Source organism: Sus scrofa, chromosome X, assembly GCF_054392235.1.
Source record: "Sus scrofa isolate SSC_HxYL_T2T_F1_AM1 chromosome X, Sscrofa_HxYL_maternal_Yorkshire_Landrace_v2.0, whole genome shotgun sequence".
In the NCBI taxonomy this organism is placed as follows: Eukaryota; Metazoa; Chordata; class Mammalia; order Artiodactyla; family Suidae; genus Sus; species Sus scrofa.
Genome location: NC_139401.1, coordinates 45,759,405 through 45,772,391, shown reverse-complemented (window position 1 = coordinate 45,772,391; position 12,987 = coordinate 45,759,405). Strand labels below are relative to the sequence as shown.

At 47.6% G+C, this 12,987-nt stretch overlaps 1 protein-coding gene across 2 annotated transcripts in view; it reads left to right on the top strand.

Annotated features, from left to right (window-relative positions):
• SYN1 (synapsin I) overlaps positions 1–12,987 on the top strand; it is a 51,977-nt gene that overhangs the window by 1,859 nt on the left and 37,131 nt on the right. For both annotated transcript variants that reach the window (XM_005657788.2, NM_001141988.1), the window contains 2 exon segments: positions 11,442–11,499; positions 11,603–11,694. In XM_005657788.2, coding sequence (XP_005657845.1) covers positions 11,442–11,499; positions 11,603–11,694 — 150 coding nt within the window.

The following is a 12,987-nucleotide window of genomic DNA, read 5'->3' as shown; positions in this document are numbered from 1 at the left end:
TTCCCCCAAAGAATTTTCCTCCAGTGGATCCAGTGATTATATGCCCACCTCTAACCTCCCTTCCCCAAAAGACCTTTTCTTTTACTGGGTCCAGTGAGCATTTAGTCATTGTCTTCCAGTTGCTCAGTTCTCATCACCTTCCCCCAAAGGCCTTTTCCTCTGGTGGCTCCTGTGAGTTTTATTTATGGAGTGCCTTCTGTGTGCTCTATACTCACATCTCCTCCCCAAAGTGCCTTTCTCCCAGTGAGCATGTATGCAGTACCTGTTGTGTGTAGGGAGTAGGTTCCCCTTCTTTACTCCTAGGATGAACCTGTGTCTATTATAAAACCTCTCCCCAGGGTCCTTTCCTTCGATAAATCTAGAACCCAATTTAGAAGGGTTACCCCTTTCCCACTCCCTCCAGTATCACTAGGATTCCCTCTCCAAATCTTAAATCCAGACCCCAAAGGGCCATTCTTCTATTTAAGCCAATAAACACACATTGAGCACCTGCTGTATGAAAGCCATTCTCATCTTCCTCTTTTCAAGCCTGGAAGTTCCTGCCCCTGTCTCAAGAACTGTCTCTCCAGGGGTCTCCTTCAGATTAAATTTATTGAGCACCAGCTCTTTGCTGGTTAATCACCCCTCCCTCCAGGACCCCTTACCCAACAGGCTTTTTCTCTACTCAAAGCCATTTATCCATTCTACAGATCGCATACTTTCCATGTATAAGAGTGTGGGAGGCATTTATTAAGCACCACTATATGCTAGGAAGAACCCCCCTTCCGTTCCCTTTTTTAAATTTTTTACAAAAGTGTTTAATTTTTAAATGTTTTATATTTTAAATTTCGGGGGGATAGTTGACTTACAATATTGAGTTAGCTTCAGGTGTACACAGTGCCCTTTCCTACTAATCCCAGCCATCCGCTGGATTCTCCATACTTTCTCCTCCACTCAGCCCCAACTATCTTTTAATGAGCACTTGTTGTCTCCTATGAAGAACTCCATATTCCAAAGCCTCTTCTCCCCCTCCTGTAGCCCTAATTCTCCCTTCAACGATTTCCATCCTGCCTATTCACACTACACAATCCTAAGAGCGCATAATGCATACCTGCTGTGTTCTGGCCAGGTTCCCTCCCCCACGTAGCAGCCGTCTTCCCAACTGCCCTTTCTCCCCAATGAATCCAAAAAGCATTCATCACCTTCTCGCTTCTGTTCCAACAACCACATTCCCATCCCCATGGTAGGCTCCTTCACTCTCTTCTCCCTCCATCCATCAAGCATGAACACATGTTATAATTCCTTCACCAACACCCACTCACACAGATGCCATCTTCCTGGCTCAGTTTGCTCTGTTGAACACAACAACCCTTAATAGGGCCCCTGCTGTGTATTGGTAGCCACCGCCCTTTAGACATCCCTTCTCCACTCCGACCCTCTAGGCGGGTCCTTTGCTGCCTTTGCCTTCCTTCCATCAAGCATTTATTAATTACCTACTGAATACTGACAAGACCTTTCCCCTTTCCATAACCACAACTCCAGTGTTTTCCACTTTTTCTTGTAATTTGTCTGGCAAGCATTTATTAAGCACCTGCTAAATTCTTCCCTTCCGAGTCTACATCCCCAAAGCCCTCCATCATCCCAGCAGCTGCTCCAGTCTTTTCTTCCAATCTAGCAGATATTTATGTAGTGCCTACTGTAGGTGGGGTGGGGTGGACAAAGGGAGAGAGCCTGTGTGCACCAGATTCAGTGCGGGGAACAGAGACCTCTGCATCAGCCATTTGCAGACATTCAGAACCACGTAAGCTTTAGGGATTTCGGCCTGGAATAAAGGAGTTGTGCAAATTCTGTAATGGATTGTACACCTAAGTACAATCTGACGCCTTTCAAACCAAACCTCACGACTCTCATTCCTTCCTGAGTCTTGGGTGTCCTGTGTGGTTTAAAGCTGCAAACGCAGAGTTGAAACCCATCTTCTCTTTTTGCAGATAATTTAGTCCAGCTAAATTGTAATAATTTAGTCAAGCTGTGGGTCACCTATTGGCTTGTAACCAACATTTCACTTTCTTCTTGAAATGAAAATAGAAATATGATAAATGATAATAATGATACATGGAAATAGAAAATAGCATATATTGTGCATGGGTAAGTAGAATTATTATTTGGCAAAACTTACTCCAATAATGTAATCAATAATGTGTACCATATATTATATGACGTACATTCTCTATACATTTGTTATATAGTGGGTTTATAGTATATAATGCATACATAGGTATATGTTTTTCTTCATGAAATGGAATAAAATAGAACATATCAGACTCTATTATACATACTAAATGTGATTTACTGAAACTTTCATACATATATATATATATATATTCTAGACTTACCAATACATATGTAATATGCAATATGTTATATAAGACATCCCATATTTTCTGTATAACATTATATGCGTCTTATATAATATATTATAAATATATGTATATATATATATGGTGGGTTATTATGTAAAGATGTCTATAGCGGGTTATATGTTCCTTATTGTGGCTTCTTTTCTTAGATTTATGTGGAAGCAGACCTTGAGACTCTGAGATTTGTGTGCAAATTTATCGAGAAGAGCTCTTGGGAATAACACCTGTTGCAGAGGAGGAGTGGAGGAAGCAGGATTTGGCAGAGGGAAAGGTTGAGCTGCAATGCAGCCACAACAGATGCCTCAGCCAATCATCTGGGGAGCTCTGGGGCTGGGCTGACCCTTCAGAATTGTCCCAACTGAGATGGGGGGGGCCAGGCTTTTGTGTTCCTGCATCTGTCAGTCATCAGCCTCAGGGGGAGGCATAATTTTGCAAAAGGCGAATCCCTGCTGAAGAGGGTAGTTTCCAGTGAGGGACAGCACTGTGAGCCTTCAGCAGAAGATAGTCCCAGAAGCTGGGGGACAGATGCCACATGGAGGAGGGGTGTGAAGATCTGGGCGGAACACACAGTCTGTCTCCTGGACTGCTCAGATTCACTTGCTTTTTATTTTTTCCTCCTTTAATATAGAATTTATTTTTGAGAGCAGTTTCAGGATTCACTTGCCTTTTTTTTTTTTTTTTTTTCTTTTTTGGCCACCCTGCAGCATATGGAGTTCCCGGGCCAGGGATCAGATCTGAGTCATAGTTGCCACCTACACCACAGCTGTGGCAACTATGGATCCTTTAACCCACCATGCCAGACGGGGGTGGGGGTCAAACCTACTTCCTGGCACTGTAGAGACACCAGCTATCCTATTGCGCCACAGTGGGAACTCCTCACTTCTCTGAACTGCTTTTTAGAAGTAAGTTCACCCCATCTGGAAATAGCAGCATTTCCAGGATTCCACTGGTCCTATCTTCTGGGGGAAACTTGAAAGGGCACGGTTAGTCGGACAAACGGCAACCTTCATTGCCACAGTTGACAAACGTGGCATAAATAAATGACACGTCGTTTCCTTCCTCTACGAAACATCCTGGATTCCCTCAGCTAGCACCTGTCTCAGTCTCAGTGGCTTACCTGGTGAGTGATCCATTCCCTCAGCCTTGGGGGATCCCTGAGCTCTTGGTCCCCAGGCTCTCCTAAGGCTGTGGCTGCTGGACTTGTCCATTTGCCATCAAGGTTGAGTAAGGAGTGCCCAAGCAGATCACCTGGGAGCCAAACTATTCCTCCCCACCCCTGTAGTATAGCAGCACCCCATCTCCTCCTGATGATCAGGGTCACGTGCCCCTGCCAAGATAGTGACTGCTCTTCATGTCCATTGGCATGTAAAACCTGCAGTGTCCAGGTAGCACTCAAAGGTTAGAATGTCATGGGATTCTTGCCCCGTGCCCTGGTAGCAGTGCCCCCTTGGAGAACCAGGACCTCTAACCTTGCAGAGCCCTAAGGGAACAGGAAGCACACATTCCCAAAGTGGATCCCTGGGATCCATGGTAAGCTAGGCCACTCCTACTTGCGCCTCGCAACTCCCAGACCGGTGTAGCCTACGTGTTAGGAACACAGCACAAACAGTGGCCGTGGACTTAGGTTGTACACTGTGTTTCGGAGGACGGTACCCCATCCTTGCACAGCATCACCCCCAAGCTGGGGTCTCAGCTGTGGCGACATCAAGTTGTTCCATCACTCTCTCAGACCAGCAGCTTCTGGGTGGTGTGTTATGTAATGTCATCAGTTGATTCCACGGTCACGGGCTTACTTTTGTACCTCCTTGGCTGTAAAGTGTGTCCCTCAGTTCAACGCAGTGTTATATGGGATTCCAAATACTGGTAGATCGAATATGATGTACACCATTGGAAAATGATGCTGGCCAAGGTCCTATAGCCAGGAAAGGCATATCCACATATAGCATATCCTGGTCAAGGCGTTCCCGTCGTGGCTCAGTGGTTAACGAACCCAACTAGCATCCATGAGGATGCAGTTTGATCCCCGGCCTCGCTCCGTGGATCAAGTATCTGGCATTGCTGTGAGCTGTGGTGTAGGTCGCAGATGTGGCTTCAGATCCCATGTTGCTATGGCTATGGTGTAGTTCGGAAGCTACAGCTCCTATTCAGCCCCTAGCCCGGGAACCTCCATATGCCATGGATGTGGTCCTAAAAAGACAAAAGACAAAAAAAAAAAAAAAGAATATCCTGGTCAAAATTAATCATTACTTGGAGTTCCTGCTGTGGCATTGTGGGTTAGGAATCTGACTGCACCAGCGAAGGTCACCACAGAGGCATGGGTTCGATCTCTGGTCCGGTAGGTTAAGGATCTGCTTTGGTGTAGTTGCAGCTGCAGCTCAGATTTCAATCCCTGGAACCTCTGGGCAGGGAACTTCCATATGCCACAGATATGACATAATCATCATCATCATCATCATCATCATCATTACTCTTTCCAGAGTGGAAGGAGCCCAGTGTAGTCAACTTGCAACAAAGTGGCTTGTTGGTCTTCCTGAGGGATGTGCTGGGTCAGGGACTCAATATTGGTCTCTGGTCCTGGCAGGTTGGACACTCAGTAATAACGGCCCCACAGGTAGCCTCTATCTCTGTTACTCTCGTCACTTCATACATGTGCCCGTCTGCCCACACGGGTGGCTGATTCTAGAAGCTGGCTGCCATCATCTGGCTGAGTCATTCTCTGTACCTGGTTGCCTAGTGCCACTTTCAGGGTGGATGCTCTCTGGTGGGTGTTAACACGCAATACAAAGATCTTCACTCCTCACTCCATTTCATCTCCATTCCCCTGGGACACATTCTCATTTCTGTGTCCCAGACCCCCTTTTTCTGATCTTCCAATATTTTTCCTTCAAGTCCTCTGACTAATCAGCCGAGCCATTTACCACTGCCCATCAGTGAACAGATACTCCAATCTTGGCTCACTTCGCTTTCCCCACCAAATAGATGACCAGGTGCAACAGCCCAAAGCTCTGCCCATCGGGGGCTTAGCCACTGTCTTTCAAGGCTACTCCAAGTAGGGGTCTAGCATCGCCACTGTCCATTCTTGGCTTCCACCCACATACTAAGCAAACCCATTTATGAAACAAGCTTATACTTTTTTTCCTTCATCTCCTGGTCGTAAGGATGCCCCTCAGTGAGCTGAGACAGGCACTGGCATGACCGTGTGGACGACACTTGCTCAGGCAGCTCGACTGGACTTGCCGATCCTGGCTATAGGCCCATCTGATTTGACTGCTTGATGGGCCAGGCAGGGCCCAGCTCATAATGGGCCCCAGGTTGTATGGTCCCTTGGTGCCCCATGGTCAAACATTGTGTCTCTCTCAGGGCCCAGTACCGCACCAGGACTTGCCTCTCCAAAGTCGTGTGATTCTCTGCTGCAGATGGCTTGGCCCTGCTCCAGAACTCCAGGGGCCTCCCACTCAGGCTTTGCATAAGCTCCACACCGCATCTTCCCCCACTGCTGACACTTCCGGCATCATAGGATCTACCGGATCAGATGCCATGAATGACAGGACCGCTTGCACCACAGCCTGGACCTGCTCAGGCTAGCAGCCTTATGTGTCGCCTGAAATATGGATCAGAGCAGTATTTCCCAGGTGTGAAATCTGCTTCCTCTAGAATCTGAAGAAGTTTCCTTTTAATCTTCATGGTGGGAGGTGTGAGATGCAACCCTTTGCCCTATTATCTGGAGGGGCTCTCCCGGCATGCCTTGGACCACCGAATCCCTAACAATTGTCCTAAAGTGGCAGGACCCTGAGTCTTAGTAGAATTTATCTCTCATCCTCTGGAGTGCATGTATCTTATCAAGGCAATGCGCTGACCATCTCCTGCTCCTCTTGCCCAATCAACATGATGTAATCAAGGAAGTTCTGTTGTGGCGCAGCAGAAGCAAATCCAACTAGGAACTGTGAGGTTGTGGGTTCTGTCCCTAGCCTCGTTCGGTGGGTGAAGGATCCAACGTTGCCATGAGCTGTGGTGTCGGTTGCAGATGCGGCTCAGATCCTGTGTCGCTGTGGCTGTGGTATAGGCTGGCTGTAGTTCTGATTTGACCCCTAGCCTGAGAACCTCCGTATTGCCGCAAGTGTGGCCCTAAAAAGCAAAAAAAAAAAAAAAAAATGTAATTGATACAGTAGTCCAGTGTCATAGTCTCTTGGATGTCCAGATGGTCCATGTCCCCTTGGACTATGTTCTAACATGAGGGTGAGAAAGATAACATAGCCCTCTGGCAGGACAGTCAGTGTATGTTGTGGTCAGTCTCATGTGAGTATTAAATGTCTCTGATCCTCTCTTCTGATCAGGATAGAAGAGAATGCATTCACTAAATCAGCCACACTTGAGCTCTTTTAATTTGCTCCAGCAATGACAGTATGTCCAGTATAGCAGCTTCAAATCAGAGCTGTTCCTTGGTTGAATGTGCGATAATCTATATTCTCCAGGATCCATCTAGCTTCCTCAGGGCCCATATTGGTTAATTCAGTGGAGATATGAACAGACTAACACCCCTGCCTCTTTTAGATCTTTCAGAGAGGTTCTAAATTCCACCATCACCCCTAGCATAGATACACTGTTGTCTCTTTTTTTTTTTTCTTTTGCTTTTTAGGAGCACACACGCGGCATATGGAATTTCCCAGGCTAGGGGTCAAATCAGAGCTGCAGCTGCCAACCTATGCCAGAGCTACAGCAACACAGGATCCAAGCCGCATCTGTGACCCACACCACAGCTCATGGCAATGCCGGATACTTAACCCACTGACCCACTGAGCGAGGCCAGGGATCGAACCCACATCCTCATGGAGGCCAGTTGGATTCGTTACTGCTGAGCCACAACAGGAACTCCAATTCACTGCTGTCTTTGACTTACAGGGTTTGTTTGTTTGTTTAGGCTGCACCCGCATCCTGTGGAACTTTCCGGGCCAGGGATCAAACCTGCACCACAGCAGTGTCCTGAGCCACAGCAGTGACAAATGCCGGACCTCCAACCGCTAGGCCCGCAGGGAACACCTGACTTACAGTTTTGATCAGGGTAGGGGGAGTGTAGTTTCCAAGGTATCCATCTGGATTTCCTCACTGTAATAGCTCTTCTCCCCACAGGCCAAAGAACTCATGTAGGGGTTCTGCAAACCGCAGATATATATCCCTTCCAATTATGTATTTGTGAGCTAGGGAGGTGACCACTGGGTGGACCCACCATGGGCAGGACATAGGCCAGGACTTCATTTATGACCTTAACCTACCATGCTTCTCAGCATGGCTGCTGCCACTCTCCCCAGCCTATTCCTCATTGATCTGAGAAGGTGGGCATAGCCTCTGAGCCCTCCCATAGAATATAATCAACTGGTGGGTTTTCTGGACCTAAGTAGTACATCTACTCTAACACGGCTGCTTCACAGGGCCCTTTGAGCCTTTCCTCCATAATCTGCCATGGAAAGCTGGCATTTCTTGGTGTGGGCTGTTGTTTTTTCCCCAAGCTTCCCCATGTCAGCCAACCATGTCTCAGCAACATTTCCTCGAGTCCTTGCCGTGGTTTGAAGTTCTGTGTCTTGGGAGAGTGCTCCAACTCCATGTTTCCCTCCCGATACCCATTAGCCAGATTCTTCAGCTGCTGTGTCTCATTCCTTTCCTTCCTTTGCTAGCTTAGAACCTCTCCAGCCGGGTCGTGCTTTGATTTGACCCTGATCATTGATCTGGTTGCCAGGAGGGGAAGGGAGGTTGATTCTGAAAGGGGTAAGAGTTGCTTTTCATTCTGCTTTTTTTTTTTTTTTTTTTTTTTTTTTTTTGGCTGCCCTGTGGCATATGGAGGTCCTGAGCCAGGGATCAGATCTGAGCTGCAGTTGTGACCTATGCTGCAGCTGCGGCAATGCCAGATCCTTAATCCACGGTGCCGGGCCGTGGATCAAACCTGCATCCGGGCACTGCAGGGATGCCACCGATCCCATTGTGCCACAGTGGGAACTCCAGAAAGGCGTCAGAGTTGTTTTATAAGGTTCATGCGTCATTCATGGCCTCTGTATTCTCTTAAAGCAGAGGGAAGTTCTGTATTCTAACAAGTGGGCTACTCCTACAGGCCCAGCGGGTTCAGGGGCATCCAAATTCAACGTGGCACATGCCTCTTCCCAAATATCCCCATCCCAAGTCTCAGGGCCCCCACCCCTGTCCTATTAGGGCTCTGAGCATGGCATAGATGTACTGGGCCTGAGGAGTCAACCTTCCCTGAAGTTCCACCACACTTACAATTAAGTCCTAAGCCTGATCTTCTCCTCTGTCTCCCCTCTGGTCGCAGGAGATTGGGATTTCCTTAAGTGAAGCCAAGGACATCCTCTGCCTTTTACATTTTACTTCGACTGGCAATTGTTCACCCTGAGCATGTCATATCTTTCTTCAGCTCATCAGTGGCATTTAGCGAATAGTCCCCCAAGACGGGTTACCACTTCCCTTGGACCCTCCAGTACCTGGGGTATTTCACCAGCTGGTGCATTCCCTTCCACCCGTATCAGATCACAAGTCCACTATCAGTAAAAGTCACTGCTGCTTCAAAACCCTGTGGGCCTGCCTTGTAATCCTCCCACCCAGGAGACTCAACTCCACACTGCATCTTTTCCCACTGCAGCCATCTCCAGTATCATAGGATTGGTTAGATCCTATAGTTCAAGTGGCATCCTTCTTGCACCACAGCCCTGACCTGCGCTTTTTGTTGCTCCAGCATGTCGGGGGCTATCTGTGCTCCACCCCCCACAGATGATGGCTCCTTATTGCCTGCTGGCTGCTGGGTGGCCCAGCTCCAGAAAGGCAGTAGAGTCCTCTCTGTGGTTTGACTTCTCCGGCCCTCCGTTTTCGGTTGCTTCTCTGAAAACAGATTCTGAGGCCGAGATGTGCATGCACAGGCTAATTGGGAAGTGCCTCGGGGATCAAGGCCTGTAAGGAGGGCAGAGTTGAGCCAAGGGAGACATTGGTTCACAGGGCAGTTGCATCCAAGGATCCTAGGGGGAGCTCTGAGGCTAGGATGGCCCTTCAGAGGCAGCCTCTCTAGAGGCCAAGCAACTGGCCTTTTGTACTCACTCCTAGACCAGATATAAGCCAGGGGCTGCCCGAGGTAGGTCTAAACTCGGCCGAGGAAGTGCCCTGGGACAGAAGACAGTTCTCAATGGGACACAGCTGTGACCTGCCAACACTGCTATGCAGGGTGCACTGGCCCTAAAGAGGAGAGCTGAGCAGAGCATCATAGTAACCACTACAATTATGGTCCCAAAAGTTGGAAAAAATATAGTGATACAGTCTACACTCATCATCCTTTTCTAAATGAAAAATGCGCAGATCTAAGAGATTCTCTTCCAATGCCTGTGAAGCAACCCTGTCAGTGATGGAGTGGCGGTAGGGAGAGGGAGAGAGAGGAGAAAAGGGCTGTGCTTGGGGTCTTTAGGGCATGTCAGTGAAATCACCAGGGCCCGGTTGTACAGTGTGTATATCAGAGACCCCGATGTTGTGGAATGGCTCCCTCCGCCTAGCCCCCTTCTTTGAGAGCCTGATTGGGGATGAGCTGCTGTCTATGGAGAAGCCTGTCCAGTAGGAATCCTGGGCCTGGGGGAGGAGCCTAGCTGTGGATGGGCCCAGGGACAGTGACACAGCAGTTCCATGATGTCTCTCTTGCTGTCTCTACCCCTCTTCCCTCCTGTATCTGCCCCCCTTCCTCAGCTGCATTCCTCCGCACCCCCATCATTGCTGGCCCCGGCTTTTATAGAATCCCAGCCATCCGGCACCCTCAATCTGCTCCTCCTTTTTTTTTCTTTTCTTTTTTCTTTTTCTTTCTTTCTTTCTTTCTTTTTCTTCTTAGGGCCACATCTGCCACATATGGAGGTTCCCAGGCTAGGGGTCCAATTGGAGCTACAGCCACTGGCCTACGCCACAGCCACATCAATGCCAGATCCTTAACCCACAGAGCAAGGCCAGGAATAGAACCCACATCCTCATGGATGCCAGTCGGGTTCACTAACCACTGAGCCACGAAGGAAACACCCTTCCTCTCCTTTTCCTTTTTATTATTTTTCTTTTTTTATTAAAGTATCATCGATTTACAGGGGTGTGTCAATTTCTGCTGTACAGCATAGTAACCCAGTCATGCATATATACATATATATGCATTCTTCTTCTCATACTATCTTCCATCATCAACAACAACAATAAACCCAATTGAAAAATCCTCCTCCTTTTCTAATGGAGCTGCCCACTCATGGGTGTTGTGTCCTTCTCAGAATCCACCATGTCCTCCTTGGGATAGGGCTAGAGAGCTGAGAGATGCTTCAGGGCACAGAAACAGTCATGGGCGCTGAGACATACCTAGACACACCCCATAGATGTGTATCCCCTAAGGCTCTTTGCTGTTTACAAACCTCCATGTATTTTTTTTTTTTTTTTGGTCATTGTTTTTTAGGGCCGCACCTGCGGCATGTGGAGATTCCCAGGCTAGGGGTCAAATCGGAGCTGCAACTGCCGGCCTACACCACAGCCACAGCAACGCGGGATCCAAGCCGTGTCTGCAGCCTACACCACAGCTCACAGCACACGGATCCTTAACCCACTGAACAAGGCCAGGGATCGAACCCAAAACCTCATGGTTCCTGGTTGGATTCATTAACCACTGAGCCACAATGGGAACTCCCCTCCATGCAGTTTTGAAGGATGTTGCAGTTTACAAAGCACTCATTTCACAAAGCTTTTCCGAAACATTTACAACAGCAACGCAAGAGGCAGACCATACTTTAAGAAATGCCTGCTCCCTGTGTTTTGAGGGCTTATTTTATAGTTTGCAATGACAGGTACACACCTCCACAAGAATGACAAAAGGCATCGTTGTTCACAAAGAACTGTTGGGATTTTCAAGGTATTGCAACAAGTATAAATCACTTTCTGGTTTTTCTAGTGGCACCGAAGGGGCCAAGGGAGCAAAGGACTGGCCTGGCTTTGGTCTTCCTGAGATTTGAGCATTGACAGATGTGCTCTGCTTTTCTTCTCTAGGGCGAAATACTTCAAAGGGAAAAAGATCCATGGAGAAATTGACATTAAAGTAGAACAGGTTAGTTGGGGTGGGTGGACCTGGGAGTCCGCTGTCCAGACTGCAAACTGAGTGGTCATTTTTGTGCCATGTGAGTGAATCCCTGATTTTTTTTCCTTCGCAGGCTGAATTCTCTGATCTCAACCTCGTGGCTCATGCCAATGGTGGATTCTCCGTGGACATGGAAGTTCTTCGGAATGGGGTGAAGGTCATGCGGTGAGTATAACAAGGTTTCCTTGGTGTTATGGGAGAGCCATAAATGCTCCCTTAGTGCTGAGGAAGGATCCACACCTACCGTCCTATCCTTTGGGAACAAAAACTTAGGCACATAAAAATAGCCAAGATATGGAAACAACCTAAGTATCTATCAATGGATGAAGAAGTCACACACAGGGAGTTCCCACTGTGGCTCAGCAGAAACAAAGCTGACTAGTATCCATGAGGATGCAGCTTTGATCCCTGGCCCCGCTCAGTGGTTTAAGGATCTGGCCCTTCCCTGAGCTGTGGTGTAGGCTACAGACGTGGCTTGGACCTCATGTTGCTGTGGCTGTGGCATAGGCTGGCAGCTACAGCTCCAATTTGACCCCTAGCCTGGGAACATCCGTATGCTGCAAGTGTGGCCCTAAAAAGCAAAAAAAAAAAAAAAAAACTTACTCACACACACACACACACACACACACACAATGTTTTTCAGCCATGACAAAGAAGGAAATCCTGCCTTTTGTGACAACATGGATAGATCTTGAGGATATTATGCTAAGTGAGATAAATCATACAGAGAAATATTATATGATATCACTGATATGTGAAATCTAAAAGAGCCACACTAATAGAAACAGAGAGTAGAAATTTGATAGCCAGAGGCTGGGGGAGGTGGGGGGCGGAAGAGTAGGAGGATGTTGTTTAAGAGGACAAACTTGGGAGTTCTAGTCGTGGCTCAGTGGTTAACAAACCTAACCAGTATCCATGAGGCTGTGGGTTCAATCCCTGGCCTTGCTCAGTGGGTCAAGGATCCTGCGTTGCTGTGGCTGTGGTGTCGGCTAGCGGCTACAGCTCTGAATCGACCCCTAGCCTGGGAACCTCCATATGCTGCAAATGCGGCCCTAAAAAGACAAAAAAAAAAAAGGTACAAACTTCCAACTGGTAGATAAATAAGTCTTGAAGATCTAATCTGCAGTATGGTGAATATAGACAACAATATTGTATCATAATCAGCAAACCTGCTGAAAGACTGGATCTTAATTATTTCTACCATGAAAAAAGAATTGATAATCATGTGCCATGATAGAGGTGCTAACTAATGCTACAATGGCAATCATATAATAATATTATGATGTATGAAATCAACATGTTATACACCTTAAAACTTACATAATATTATGTCAATTATATTCCATTTTTGGCCACACTCATGGCCTGTGTGAGGTCCTGGGCCAGGGATTGAACCCACGCCACAGTAGCTACCTGAGCCACAGCAGAGACACTGCTGGATCCTTGACCCACTGTGCA